Source organism: Diachasmimorpha longicaudata, chromosome 14 (assembly GCF_034640455.1).
Source record: "Diachasmimorpha longicaudata isolate KC_UGA_2023 chromosome 14, iyDiaLong2, whole genome shotgun sequence".
Taxonomy (NCBI): domain Eukaryota; kingdom Metazoa; phylum Arthropoda; class Insecta; order Hymenoptera; family Braconidae; genus Diachasmimorpha; species Diachasmimorpha longicaudata.
In genome coordinates, this window is record NC_087238.1 from 4,801,701 (window position 1) to 4,815,772 (window position 14,072).

Genomic DNA, 14,072 nt, shown 5'->3' on the forward strand with positions numbered 1-14,072 from the left:
CTTTCTCAGCAAATTCCCGATGACATCATAATTCCAAAAACAAATAACATCCTTTAGATTCTGCACTCGAAAAAACCTCGTATACTACAGTGTATGCCACCAGGGTATCCGTATGCTATAAGTCATGTCCCAAAAACAACCTCAAAAGTCTCGGTTGCATTAACTTGCATCACCCAATCCTCGTGCTCAGTTCGCCGGCAGTTGTCACGTCCTGAGACCCAGAAACAAAGCATTGACGAAATGCGTGAGAAGCTTCCAGAGACGATAAACTTCCCCCAGGAGGAGCAGAAGATCCTGAAGTTTTGGACAGACAACAAAGTCTTCGAGACGAGTCTCAAACAGTCAAAAGGAAAGCCGAAGTACTCGTTCTTCGATGGACCTCCATTCGCCACGGGATTACCTCACTACGGTCACATCCTTGCTGGAACGATAAAGGACATCGTCACGAGGTATGCTCACCAGAAAGGATACCATGTGGAACGTCGATTTGGTTGGGACACACATGGCCTTCCTGTGGAGTTTGAGATCGACAAAGCTTTGGGGATAAAGGGCCCTGAGGATGTCGAGAAAATGGGGATTGAGAATTACAACAAGGAGTGCAGGAACATTGTCATGAGATACGCAGATGAATGGGAGAGAATAGTAACGAGAGTGGGAAGGTGGATTGATTTCAAGAACGATTACAAAACTCTGTACCCTTGGTACATGGAGTCCATATGGTGGATCTTCAAGGAGCTCTTTAACAAGGGTCTGGTCTACCAGGGTGTGAAGGTGATGCCGTATTCAACGGGCTGCAACACTCCTTTATCCAATTTCGAATCAGGCCAGAATTACAAACAAGTCATTGATCCATCGGTATTTATCACATTTCCACTCCTGAATGAGAAAGGACCAGCTGGGGAGACGGTCTGCCTCGTCGCCTGGACAACTACCCCCTGGACTCTACCCAGTAATTTAGCTCTGTGTTGCAACCCCAATTTTGAGTACGTGAAGGTCAGCGATAAAGCCTCGAAGAGGATCTTTATTCTACTGGAGGTCGCCCTGGAGAGGGTCTACAAATCGAGCGATCTTTACGAAGTCATTGGGAAGGTCAAGGGGTCAGAGCTGAAGGGAAAGAGCTACGAGCCACTATTTTCTTATTTCGAAGACCTGCGGAAAAAACAAAACGCATTCAGAGTTCTCAACGATAATTACGTCACTGGAGACACTGGAACAGGAATCGTTCACCAGGCGCCTTACTTCGGTGAGGACGATTACAGGTGCTGCCTGGAGGCTGGAATAATAACCAGAGATCAGGAGCCAATTTGTCCAGTGGACAGCGCAGGAAGATTCACTGATGAGGTGTCAGATTTCAAGGGGATGTACGTGAAGGATGCGGATAAGGAAATTGTTAAGAATCTCCTGGCATCAGGAAAATGTGTCAAATACGTTGGTCACTCTCACAGCTATCCTTACTGCTGGAGATCAAACACTCCCCTGATCTACAAAGCAGTTCCATCCTGGTTCATAAGAGTGGAGGCCGTCAAAGATAAATTATTATCATCGAACAGTGAGACGTACTGGGTACCTGATTACGTCAAGGACAAACGATTTGGTAATTGGTTGAGAGACGCCAGGGACTGGGCCATCAGCAGGAACAGATACTGGGGGAATCCCATGCCCTTGTGGATCTCGGAAGATAGGAAAGAGGTCGTCTGTGTGGGGAGTATTGCCGAGTTGGAGAAACTGACAGGACAGAAGGTATCCGACCTCCACAGGGAGTCCATCGATCACCTGACAATTCCATCGAGGAGACCCGGATGTCCACCATTGCGCAGGATATCTGAAGTCTTTGACTGTTGGTTTGAGTCCGGATCCATGCCCTATGCACAGCTGCATTATCCTTTTGAGAAAGTCAAGGACTTTGAGGAGACTTTCCCTGCTGATTTCATCGCTGAAGGTATTGATCAGACAAGAGGATGGTTCTACACCCTCTTGGTGATCTCAACAGCTCTTTTCGACAAGCCGCCATTCAAAAATCTCGTTTGTAATGGCTTGATCCTGGCATCCGATGGACAGAAAATGTCGAAGAGCAAGAAGAATTATCCGGATCCTATGGAGGTTGTGGACAGATTTGGAGCTGATGCCTTGAGGCTTTACCTCATCAACTCGCCGGTTGTCAGAGCTGAAAATTTGAGATTCAAAGAGGAGGGCGTCAGAGACATCATCAAGGACGTATTTCTACCTTGGTACAATGCCTTCAGATTCCTCCAGCAGAACATCGACAGATACGAAACTGATGAGAAAACCACATTCATTTACAACGAGAGTGAAAACGAATTGAATAACATTTCTAACAACATCATGGACAAGTGGATTATTTCATTCACCCAGACTCTTCTGGAGTTCCTGAAGAAGGAGATGAAGGGGTACAGACTGTACACAGTAGTACCAAGGCTTATTAAGTACATTGACAACCTGACAAACTGGTATGTCAGGATGAACAGGAGGAGAATAAAGGGTGACAACGGCCCTGAGGACTGCAGAAGAGCTCTCAACACTCTCTTCACTGTAATCTACACGATGACTCGTATCAACGCCCCCTTCACTCCGTTCCTGAGTGAATTCATGTACCAGAGGATTGTGCATCTCCTCCCAAAAGCCCCGAAACAAGACTCAGCAGAGTCTGTCCACTACCAGATGATTCCCGAGCCGAATCTACAACTGGTTGATGAAAAAATCGAGAGGTCCGTGTCGTACATGCAGACTGTCATCGAGCTCGGAAGAATTGTCAGAGATAGGAAGACAATTCCGGTTAAATATCCTCTCCCAGAGATTGTGGTTATCCATCAGGACGAGATGATCCTCGAGGAAATTGTGAATCTCAAGTCCTATATTCTGGAGGAGCTCAACGTCAAGGAGTTGACAGTAACAACTGACAAACAGAAGTACGGAGTCTGTTTGAGAGCAGAGCCTGATCACAAAACCCTTGGATTCAGACTCAAGGGTGAGTTCAAAGGTATAATTCAAGCCATCAAGGACTTGTCAGATGCTCAACTCCAGGAGTTTCTAGTCTCCAAGAAAATCGTTGTTAATAATCATGAACTTGGGGAGGAAGATCTTCGCCTGATGTTCAGCTTCTCAGGACCAACAGCTCAACAATTGTCCATGAAATACGAGGCACATTGCGAGGGTAATGTCTTGATTCTGCTGGATGTCACGCCTGATGAGAGCATGCAGCACGAGGGCATCGCTAGGGAAATCATCAACAGGATTCAGAGACTCAGGAAAAAGGCTCAATTAGTGCCCACTGATGAGGCTGAGGTCTACTATGACATATCCGATAAGGACTCGTCTCTTTACAAGGTCATTGGGGATTACAAAGAGTTCATTGAGGGGATCACGAAGACTCCTCAGAGAGAGCTGGGCGGTGCATCTGGGGGAGATGCCATCATCGAAGAGATGCAGAAGATCAAGGGAGTTGAAATGAAACTGGTGCTTGTGAAGAAGGGAGGGAGCAAGGCAGATGAACCTGTCTGCAAGTATGTCAACATCATTCTGGAAGGAATGGAGCCGAGGTATGGAGCTACCAGTGTCAATGGTACTGTCTTCCTGGAGAACCAGAAGGACGGAACCGGAATTACTCTGAAGCAGCTCAGGCGTGAAATAGACATAATTTTTGGGCTCTTGGGAAGGAACTTTGACATCTACTTCGAGGGGAAGAAAGTGGAGGGGGACTTCGAGTGTCAAAACATGAATAAGAAAACTATAATCATTGTTAAGGCTGATGAGATCCCGAAACAAGTGTCTGGAGGGAGCCAAAAACCTTTTTGTAAATTCGTTAATCAGGAGATCAACAATAGAATTTACTCAATTTTCCTGGAAAATCCTCAGGGATTCGTGTTGAATAATCTCGAAGGCATGAGGGAAATGTTCAACTGATATGTAGAGCCAACATTGAACTAGTTCAAAGAAAATTTTTTTAATTTATTTGGCGGATGGACAAAGCAATTTTGTAAACGACTAATTCGAATAAACTATTAAATAATACTTTTTTTATTTTATTTTTTTTTAATTTCCACAATGCGCAACATGATGATCATAGTGTTTATTTATGAATTCAGTAAACAAATATTTTCATAAAGTGTATTCACATCTACTAGAATGAAATTCTACAACAGATAATTGATCACCGAAATTCAGAATTCTAAGTATAAAAATATTTTACAACGAAAACAAAAGGAAAAATATTGATTAATTAAGTTGCAATGACAATTTTTTCATAAATAAAAAGTAGGAGAGAAAATAAAATGAGAGAAACACAGGAATCAAATGAATGAAGGAGATCAATTACTCGATATTTCTCAGACTGTCCTGATCAGGGAAAAAATGTCCTACGAGAGAGAGTGTGAATACCGCTGTTAACGCGTAAAGTGCTATTGTTGCTGCAGCAGTAAACAATTGGGCATAATAGTATCGCGAGTACCAGGCTATTATCAGTACAAGTGATATTAGACCTACGAGCAATCTACTAAGATCCCATTCGTTGTGCACTGATGTGCCAGCACCAGTCATATTCTGAAATGACTGAGGATTCGAATAAATCGAGGAGGATGAATCGTTTGAGGAATGACTGTTTGCATTCCCTGAGGTTGGACACTGCTGATGCACTAAACAATGTACAACGCAGTTATTGTAGAGCCCACATTGCTCCAAGGTGTCAGTGTCTGGCTGAAGTACATGACCATTGAATACTAATCTGACTCGTTTTTGAGAGTCCAGCTCTGCTTGGAAATGACGTCTGCAAGAGGAATAAAAATCTATTTATTAAATATTGTTGTGGATTACGATTTAAATATAGTAATAAATAATTGAAAAATTCAGGCATGCATTCAGTAGCGAAGTGGTTTAGTGTTTTTTTAAAAACTCAATTGAATAATACAACACTTTGTATTAAGTGAATTTATCTTGTTTTACCACCTCGTTACTCAATTGTGGAATAAAAATTGTTGCTCGGATAACATTTGGTATAGTTGCCTCACTTTTTAAAGTCTCCAAGCATTTCTTTGGGCCTTCCATTGACAATTCTCTGGTCATCATTGATAAATTTCAGTTTAATAATGATTTCCTCCCCGTCATTCAATAAAGTTCCATCAATAGAATCAACAGAGGCTTCAGTTGTACCAGAGGAAACAGGGGTAGTCGTTTCGTTGACGTTGGTTTCTGTTTTTTGTGTACTAGCCAATTTCCCATCAGTCGATCCTGAATCCTCAGTTACTGAATCCATAGCCTGGATGAGGACTTCCTCAGAAGCTGCTCCACCAGCTGCTGGAGGAGTTGAAGTTTCCGATGTTTGAGGAACTAAAAATCACAGAAACAAAATTTTCCCCCAGTCATCAACAATTATATGAATAATTATAAATGTCGCGATAATTCCTCACCATTTTGATTTTCCAGTAAGCACGTCTGTTCACCCTCGCCACGAGTCTGACTGTTAGGTTCAGTAGTTTCTTCATTAGCTGTTGTTTCCTCGAAACTCGAGGCTCTCGACGTGAAATTGTCTGTAATCACTGTTGAGTGATTAGCTCGCAATTCGGCGATTCTAGTACGTGTCCTGTGCTGGAGGATTAGAACAGTTCGAATGAGGGGCTGTTCTGATATATTTGTGGAGCACCAAGCCAGCCATCCAACAACCATAACAACGACGACAATAAAAAAATCAGTGACTTCGTCACCTACTCCTTCGATCAACGTCATTCTCCAAAATTACAATCTGCAAATAAATATTATCGCCAGGTAAATTATCATCGATAAAATATCACGTGATGAATATGCTAATGTGTAAAAGTCGTATGATGATAATTCAAATTATCTCGGAAGCTGGAAGAGGTAGCAAAATTTTTATCATGACCTTTTTTGTGGAGCGAAGTGAGTATTACAATGAATGTCATGATAGAAATCCTGCTTTCTCTCTCTCTCTCTCTTACATCTGGAAATATTGCTCACAAACTTGGAATAAGTCAACTTATCTCGTTTTATCACGTCACGACTGAATTAGCTTACGGTATTTGAGACTTTTCCTCAAAATCTTTCTAGTAAATTCCAAGAAAAGTCGTGCAGAAATAAAGTAAACTATTGTATCGAAAGTTTCGTCTCTAGTATTTTTTTCTATTTTTCTATAAACAATATTGCAAATACTGGAAGAGCCTGATTGTCCCATAAAATGAGTTGTAAAGTTTGATTTTGCCATTCGCAAACACCAGACAATTTTTCACCAATTTCGCGACATTCTTCATTCAACAGTTGAGGTTAAGAGAAAGTTTATACGTCTGACCGTAAATAATTCACCACAAACGAATAAAAAACTCGAAGAAGAGAGAATTGTCGATGAATGCCACCCAGAAGAAGGTCATCTGCCTCACTCTGTCAGAAAAGTATTTACAATTACAGAAATGACTCGTCATGACAATGATAATTGTACCTCTGATTGAAGTGAATCCAATATTCCCCACTTCAGAAAAAAACATTGAGTTCAGTCCCTGATTTTTAGAAACTAATTTGACATTTAACAATTGATAATTATTATAATACAAAAATATTTTCTTGGAGAGAGAAGGAGGGAGTGAGTAACTTGTTTTTTTCAAGGCAACTTACACGTCAAAAACAGACTAAATTTTCAATGATAACTGATCCTCAATGACATCTGTCACCATCAAAGCATCAATTCCCTTTCACTTCATGCATTTACAAAGTAGAGACACATTACCACAGTTAATGATCACCAACGATTCAACTTGCTATCAACATTTTCACAGGATTTTCCTTACTGAAATGATAATTCCAAGGATTATTTGCGCGTGTTGTCTACCCTTGCTTATTTTTTCATGACTTTTTTTTCCCACCGAGTGTGCTAACACCAGTCACGTGGTGGCGCTTGGGTCGTCTCCGAGAGGTTCGTAAACATGTGTTGTTTTTTACCGAATTCCCTCAACAATTAAAAAATGTTTCGAGTAATCACGAGAGGAATTCATTCCCTCAAACCCCAGGAGTTCATCAAATTAAAGAACTTCTGCACAGCCAAACACTTGAACAAATCACCCAACGAGCTAGAACTCTTGGGGGAGAGATACGTAACCGACGAATGGACAAATATCACACCAAAAATAATAGAAAAATTGGGGCGTAATATTCACACAAAGAAATATCATCCCCTGTCCCACGTTCGTCAGAGGATAGTGAATTATTTTTATAGTCACTACAAGAACAAATGTGGAAATCCTCTATTCAGTGTCTTCGACAATCAGAAGCCGATAGTGTCGGTCCACCAGAATTTTGATTCACTCCTGATTCCGAGGGATCACCCGAGCCGGAGCAAAACCGATTGTTATTACATAAATAATGAGTCATTGCTGAGGGCACATACAACAGCTCATCAGTCTGAGCTCATCTCCATGGGACTGAACAATTTTCTTGTCGTTGGAGATGTGTACAGACGAGATGAAATCGATGCCACTCACTATCCGGTGTTTCATCAGGTCGATGCTGTTAGATTATGCAATACTGAGGAGATATTCGAGAATGTCACTGATCCTGAGGGACTCCAGTTGTTCGAGAACAAGGGAAAGGAGAGCAGTGAGAAGCAGGCTGCACATACTTTGGAAGCTACGAAGATTATGGAGCACGAGTTGAAGAGGGATTTGGTGGGACTTGCCGAGGTATTATTTGGACAAGGTAGTTTAATATGACAAAAGTTTCTTTAAGGTAGGTCCCCAGTGGACCCAATAAACATGGAAGTTAAGATGACTAAGCAATTGAATTTGAGTCAATCCAATTTTTTCATGAAACTAAAAAAATATCTCGAAAGAGAATAGAAATTATTTTCAATTGTTTTCGCTTTTGTATCGAAGACGTAAAATGTCGTTGGGTGGACCAGTACTTCCCCTTCACTCATCCATCCTGGGAACTGGAAGTCTTCTACAATAATCAGTGGCTGGAGGTTCTGGGATGTGGTATCATGAGGCAAGAAATCTTGAAAAATTCTGGAGTAAATGACAGAATCGGTTGGGCATTCGGTCTAGGGCTGGAAAGGCTAGCAATGTGTCTCTACAACATCCCAGACATCAGATTGTTTTCCAGCACAGACTCGGGATTTCTAAGCCAATTCCACTTCGATGATCCAAACACTCCAGTAACGTACAAGGTATACCACGATTTAATAATTCATTCATTTATTCCGTCAACGTTCTAAGTTTACATTGAATAATTGTTCACAATCACTTGACATTTTGTTTATTTCGAATTGCAGCCAATCAGTGTCTATCCCCAGTGTTCCAACGACTTGAGCTTTTGGTTACCAGAGAATCAGGAATTCTCTTCAAACGATTTTTACGATTTGGCCCGTGATATCGGTGGTGATATCATCGAACAAATTTCCCTTATCGATAATTTCACTCACCCAAAGACAAAGAAAATATCTCACTGTTACAGAATAATTTACAGGCACATGGAGCGTACCCTGACTCAAAAAGAAGTAACAAAAATTCACACAGAAATAGCCAAAAATGCAGAAAAAAATTTAAACATAACGCTCAGATAAAATCAACAAAATAAAAAATATATTAAATTAATTTATTAACATTTTATTTTATCCTCCATCGAGAATAATCAATTGACCAATTACAACAGATTGTTTTTCATACAATGAAAATAACCAAACAGTAATTTCAAAAGTCTAGGTCTCCACGTAGCCAAATTCCTTCCGGCCAGAAAATTTCAAACTTCCCCTCGATTAAATTCGACAATAATACTTATCAATATTTCACTCCCTATAAAAAATAATTTACATGTCGTTATATACAGAAATGAAATTACGATAACTTAGTGTAGCTCGGGGGTGAGAATTTTTTTCTCAAAAATTTGAGTACATAAAGAGGAAAGCAGGATATCAGTGTAATAACAAGGACCTTCCAGAAGAAATCAGTAGTCGTGATGAATTCAGCATCAAAATAGTCCTTTAAAACGAACAAAGACAGTAAATAAAAAGCGAGAGATGTCAATTCAGCAATAACCATAATGTGATGCCAAGTTCTGATGGTCAATGCCACCATAATCAGCTCAGTCAGCACAAGAGCAGAGAAACTGATAGCGACAATATGAATGAATTCATCCTCAAACATTATCAGTGCTCCATACATGATGACACCCCCTTGATAAATGCTGATGAGTACCCACATAAAGAATGTTTTGTACGACAGAGATCTTCCCTTGCTGAGGTCTTTGTAGAGTTCTGGATACTTAATGGCGACGCTTCTGGACACGTCCTTGTCCAGCACCAACGAGAAAACTGGAAACATGGTGTAGATGGTGGCATAGCCAACCATGAGAAATCCCTGATAAAGTGCGACAGAAGAGAGATAAAAAACAGCTGAAAAAACAGCTTGCATTGTGGAGATAATCAGCCCTCTATGAATGACAAATTGAGAGAGAGCAGCAGACCTCTTGTAGCTCCTCCTCCCATGAACCAATAGCAGATTAGCAAGATGATTGAACTGACAGATGGAAAAGTCAGCAGCCAGTGAAGCCTGTCTTCCCTCCAGTCCCTCGATTCCAATCCCAGCGTCTGCAGCCTGAATCATCGAGACATCGTTTCCTCCATCCCCAACAGCTGCTGTCCTCTTCCCCGTGTGGCTCTTAATAAGCGTAACAACTTCAGCTTTCTGAGTCGGTGAACATCTGCAGCAAACGACTGCTGGTGATCCACATGCCAGCTCCATAAATTCAGTCTGATAATACTGAAGACAAACATCCAGAGAATTTCCACTGATAACAAGTGCACAATCCTGTTTTTTCCTGAATGTGTTCAGCTCCAGATGTGCATCAGTCCTCGTAACGACGTTTTTGAATATATGAAGTCCCTGGGTCCTCGAAACGAGTCTCGATGACTTGGCAATGCACGTTGCAGTCTCCAATTTATCCCCAGTGAGCATCCAAATTTTAATTCCAGCATTTCTCAACAGTTCCAACGTCGGCCTGACTCTCTCCTGGAGTCTGTCCTCAACTCCTGTCACACAAAGCAGCTCCATTTCCCTCTCGAGGCTCTCAATGACTGCCGCCACCCTGGAAGGCCTGTCATTGACAGCACACCTCGCTGCATTGTATTTAGTTTCAAAATCCAAATACTGTTCCTCACTCAAACTTTTCTTCGCAACGACCAGGGTCCTGAGGCCCTCCCTAGCCATGTTCCCACACTCCTCATCCAACCAATCATTGTACTGAACGATTCCCGACATGACAACATCAGCCCCCTTCAGGTAAAACGTTATCTCCTTGTCTTTAGTTGATTCATCTCTAACGATTATTCCCATTCTCTTGGTTTCCGACGTGAAGGGAAATATCTGGAGTATCGTGTAGCTCATCAACTCCCCGTTGACGGCCTTCAACTGAATGGCATTGAGATCCCTCTGGAAGAGTGTCAAACCGACTTCCTCGGTCCACTTGACCAGGGCAACCTCATCGGGGCTCGATGCCTGATAGGTCCTCGTCTGTTCAAAATTATAGTAATGCTGATCTGACTCAGTCTGACTCTGAATCGATCCTGTGTCCACTGTCTCCATCGTCGTAATACTAGCGTCGTCATTCACATTAGCAGTTGTGGTATCATAAACTGGGGTGACGTTGTGACAAAGGGCAAGAGCATGAACAGCTTCGTAGATTCTAGTGCTTTCAGATCGCCTGACTTTTCCTGATATTCCTGGAGTGTTTTGAACGTTTCTCTTTCGTTTAATATCTCTGTCTTCACAATTCATCTCTCTGTCAGTTGGATAATAATTTTTCAAGACTGTGGATATCTCGTCGAATGACTCCTGTCCATACGATGCTGTCCCCAAGTGCAATTTCTTGAAGACCATTTTATTTTGCGTAAGAGTACCAGTTTTATCGCTCAGTAAATAGGAGATTCGTCCCAATTCTTCGGGTATTGTCGTTGTTCTCACCACAGTTCCGTTTATCTCTTTGTCCCTCTGAATGCACCAGGCGTAGAAGGTTTTACCCATGTCTAGGTTGATCCTGAGACTTATGGGAATGATGTAGGAGAACAGGAGAATAAATCTGCACATGTATCTGTACCAGGGACCGTTGAAGCCCTTGAGACACATCATAACTAGGGCCAGACCAATAACAGCAGCAAAAAGTACTTTCGTCAGTTGATTTATCTCTCGGTCCAAGAGTCCAATCTTCGATCTAGGAGCGGAATGATTCATCAGGGATCTTGTCTCCTGTCCTGTGTAGACAATCACACCGAGGGCAGACCCTGAAGCAACAGCAGTATTTGCCCAGAGGGTGTTGTCCACCCCGAGACTCTCCTCAATGAATTCACCTCCGTGTTCTCTGGTGAAGGTGCCTATGAAACTGTGGATGTCCTTTTGGGGTTTCTCGACGTAAAGGCTCGCTTTCATATCGAATAATTCAGAGTCACTCTCCAGTTTCTGAGTCGCGGGTATCGTCAGCCGGAGTTTCCAATCAGTCTCACCATCGAGTTGATCTGTTCGGACGAAACAGGCTCCGGATTTTTCGGTTGTACGGAGGAGAACCAGATCCGCTGGGACTCTTTGGCCCTTCTCCACGATTATCATGTCTCCGACCTTGAGTTTTGAGCTGGGAACTAACTCGGGAGTGTCAGATCCTCTCACGAGACGTTTGTACTTCTGGCCGTTGACTTCCTTGTCTCTTTTGTAACGACGAAAGTCGTCCACTGCCTCACGACAGACTGTCACTGCTAGAACAAAACACAGTGGCCCCCAGTAGGTGTATAGGTAACCGATTCTTATTTCTGAGATGAACTGGGAGCTCGCCATTATCAGGAAATAGAGATTCAGGAAGAATTTGAATTGTTGAAAGAGAACCTGAGAAAGAAAAATATTGGAGATTCAATTTTGACTATCGTAATCATCTCCCATAAAACAGTACCACAATAGAAAATATTTACAAATGGTAAAAAAGTGATGATGTTGTATTTTTGGTTCCTGATGACATTCGTGGGGAACTTTTCCCCTATGGGCTTGCCGATGTGAATAGTCCTGGCTCGGAGTTCTCGTTCTCTGCAGCATCGTCTCCACATCCAGCTGCAGCACCTACACAAATAATTAAAAATACTCCTGAAAATCGATCAGAAATTACCATAATCAAGGGGGATATCAACCGTTATTGATGAATCACTACACGCACACACACATCCGCACAACTGCGCAGTCCATCCCATGAACAACAACAAAATTGTTGTTGAAAGTAAATGAGTAATAATGAGTCCAACAAAATGGAGATATACCTCATCCAGAAGACACCCCTCCTGGGTTTTGATATCAGTGGAATATCCTCCTTCGACATTCTCAAAACACTGCTCTGTATCTCCATGGTACTGTCCTCACATTACTTTACATTGATCGATAAAAACCAGAGCAATATCTCCCCCTCTGGTAATTAAACCCCCCAAACAGGCGCAAGAGGCAATAAAACAGTGAAATACTCCACAAAAATCTATTCCTTTATCATTCACGATTAGCTAGTCTCTTTATTGACGATTTTCCTGGAAGTGTGACAGCACCCACACTATTATTATTATTCTAATGTCAAAGGAAACCTCCGTGAGGTGGCGGTGGGGGGAAAAACCCGCTGAGAAATTCAAATCGCCTGGAGAATAAATGCCCTGAATCTATGAGACCCCAAGAAGGAGTCGAACGACCATAAAAACAATTCTCAAGTTATCAATTATCTGTCATTCCAATTGAACATCAACAAGTAAAATTAATTAAGGAAGGACATGTCGTTTAGGAGATCGTCATCAGTCTTGAGACGGCCAAATCAACTCACCCACAGAGAAAATTTTTGAGAAATCCAGTACAAGCGTTCATTCTTCTATTTCTCTTGATGATGGGAGGATAATTATCGTCAGATGGCTGGAGAAGATAATCAGTCTCCTCATCCATTTCAAAATTGCGATCATCCGAGCTGAGACGCAGTGGCATCTCTTCTAACCTCATTCTCTCCACGATTCACGGGTAATGACTTTGCATGCCTTGGATATATTTGTTTATCGTTGATTAAAGTAATTTGGAATATTTTGATGATCATTATCAACAATTTAGACCCATTTTACTCGTCTTTAACTGCTACTGAGGCACACAAAATATTTATTTTCACCAGCATATGAGTATTTAATTCCGTAGGAAGTATCAGCAAGTTGTCACGACACTTTAATTGTCAAACAGCAATTATTAATTAATTCGGCAATAATGTCTTGACTTGGGTAATTACGTGATTCTTCAGTCCTTCTGCTGTTCAACTTTATTTCGCTGCAACTCCCCCGAGACCTCAACGACTTTAATGATTTTGTTTCTCTCAGTGTCAGGGTGAGATCATAAACTGTGAGATAATAGTGCACTTAATTATAAATCCGGGAATCAAAAAAAAATGATTTACTATCGGTGAGCTAAGATAAACAACAGACGAGTGGTATATACATGTGTTGTGTTGACGGAATGAACGATGACGTCACTTGGGGAATGGCAGGAGACCCCGAGTCCGGTAGCTTGCGCCACTGACTCGATTCGCGTGGAGTTTTTGAATCGTTGGTACTGAAGAGCATGTGGTGAATGATAATTGATGATAAGTGAATGATTTTCCATTCAAAAATCATCAGAATTTATTCATGAAATTCTACATTCGTTCACCTTCACTTACTTCCACTGATAATTCAACTGGTCAAGTTGCCAGGATTTTCAGAATATTTTATTATGTAACGGAATAATTATTTCGTAATTAATCTAAGGCAGATAAATAGAGTCACTCGAAAGAATTTAATTTTCTAAAATTCATTGTTATTACTTCATCCATTAGTTTGGTAAATAATTTCGTTTCATCTTTCTAATTCTCCTCTTGAAACTCTTTTGTATGGGAATTCCCCATCTTCTTCTTGTCCATCGGCTTTAAATGGGCAGCATTCACCTATTGAGTGATAGAAGAACCAAGAAATCATGATAGAATATAAATGAGAATGATAATCCATACCATTTGTCTAAACTGCTCATAACTGGGTACGT

General features: G+C 41.5%; 4 protein-coding genes across 10 annotated transcripts; 2 read left to right on the forward strand and 2 right to left on the reverse strand.

Annotated features, from left to right (window-relative positions):
• The first annotated feature begins 29 nt into the window (after positions 1–29).
• On the forward strand, positions 30–4,029 carry LOC135169175 (isoleucine--tRNA ligase, cytoplasmic). Its single transcript, XM_064133912.1, has one exon. The coding sequence runs from the start codon at positions 94–96 to the stop codon at positions 3,919–3,921; it is 3,828 nt and encodes a 1,275-aa protein (XP_063989982.1). The 5' UTR covers positions 30–93; the 3' UTR covers positions 3,922–4,029.
• LOC135169189 (transmembrane and ubiquitin-like domain-containing protein 1) lies at positions 4,007–6,943 on the reverse strand. 6 transcript variants are annotated; one of them, XM_064133948.1, is made up of 4 exons: positions 6,807–6,943; positions 5,421–5,752; positions 5,022–5,340; positions 4,007–4,780 (listed from the first exon to the last, which is right to left on the reverse strand). In XM_064133948.1, exons 2-4 carry the CDS (start codon positions 5,734–5,736, stop codon positions 4,330–4,332), a joined length of 1,086 nt encoding a protein of 361 aa, XP_063990018.1. In that variant the 5' UTR covers positions 5,737–5,752; positions 6,807–6,943; the 3' UTR covers positions 4,007–4,329. The 6 variants fall into 6 exon arrangements, with proteins under 6 accessions (XP_063990018.1, XP_063990015.1, XP_063990013.1 ...); XM_064133945.1 differs by having other exon boundaries at positions 6,746–6,885; XM_064133943.1 differs by having other exon boundaries at positions 6,634–6,863.
• Positions 6,944–6,980: 37 nt separating this feature from the next.
• Positions 6,981–8,606, forward strand: Phers-m (Phenylalanyl-tRNA synthetase, mitochondrial). Its single transcript, XM_064133941.1, has 3 exons — positions 6,981–7,710; positions 7,887–8,179; positions 8,285–8,606. Exons 1-3 carry the CDS (start codon positions 6,981–6,983, stop codon positions 8,573–8,575), a joined length of 1,314 nt encoding a protein of 437 aa, XP_063990011.1. The 3' UTR covers positions 8,576–8,606.
• On the reverse strand, positions 8,573–13,503 carry LOC135169177 (probable phospholipid-transporting ATPase IIB). Of its 2 annotated transcripts, none has more exons than XM_064133914.1 (3): positions 12,844–13,503; positions 11,963–12,107; positions 8,573–11,879 (listed from the first exon to the last, which is right to left on the reverse strand). In XM_064133914.1, exons 1-3 carry the CDS (start codon positions 13,011–13,013, stop codon positions 8,847–8,849), a joined length of 3,348 nt encoding a protein of 1,115 aa, XP_063989984.1. In that variant the 5' UTR covers positions 13,014–13,503; the 3' UTR covers positions 8,573–8,846. The 2 variants fall into 2 exon arrangements, with proteins under 2 accessions (XP_063989984.1, XP_063989985.1); XM_064133915.1 differs by lacking the exon at positions 12,844–13,503 and adding an exon at positions 12,302–12,544.
• Positions 13,504–14,072: the final 569 nt, after the last annotated feature.

Coding starts and splice junctions, on each gene's coding strand:
- LOC135169175 (XM_064133912.1), top strand. CDS start 94: ATGCCACCAGGGTATCCGTATGCTATAAGTCATGTCCCAAAAACAACC.
- LOC135169189 (XM_064133948.1), bottom strand. CDS start 5,736: ATGACGTTGATCGAAGGAGTAGGTGACGAAGTCACTGATTTTTTTATT. Junction 5,341..5,420: donor CTTACTGGAAAATCAAAATG/GTGAGGAATTAT, acceptor TGTGATTTTTAG/TTCCTCAAACATCGGAAACT. Junction 4,781..5,021: donor ATGCTTGGAGACTTTAAAAA/GTGAGGCAACTA, acceptor TTCCTCTTGCAG/ACGTCATTTCCAAGCAGAGC.
- Phers-m (XM_064133941.1), top strand. CDS start 6,981: ATGTTTCGAGTAATCACGAGAGGAATTCATTCCCTCAAACCCCAGGAG. Junction 7,711..7,886: donor CGAGGTATTATTTGGACAAG/GTAGTTTAATAT, acceptor TTTGTATCGAAG/ACGTAAAATGTCGTTGGGTG. Junction 8,180..8,284: donor ACACTCCAGTAACGTACAAG/GTATACCACGAT, acceptor TTCGAATTGCAG/CCAATCAGTGTCTATCCCCA.
- LOC135169177 (XM_064133914.1), bottom strand. CDS start 13,013: ATGAGGTTAGAAGAGATGCCACTGCGTCTCAGCTCGGATGATCGCAAT. Junction 12,108..12,843: donor CTCAAAAATTTTCTCTGTGG/GTGAGTTGATTT, acceptor TTATTTGTGTAG/GTGCTGCAGCTGGATGTGGA. Junction 11,880..11,962: donor TCATCACTTTTTTACCATTT/GTAAATATTTTC, acceptor TTTCTTTCTCAG/GTTCTCTTTCAACAATTCAA.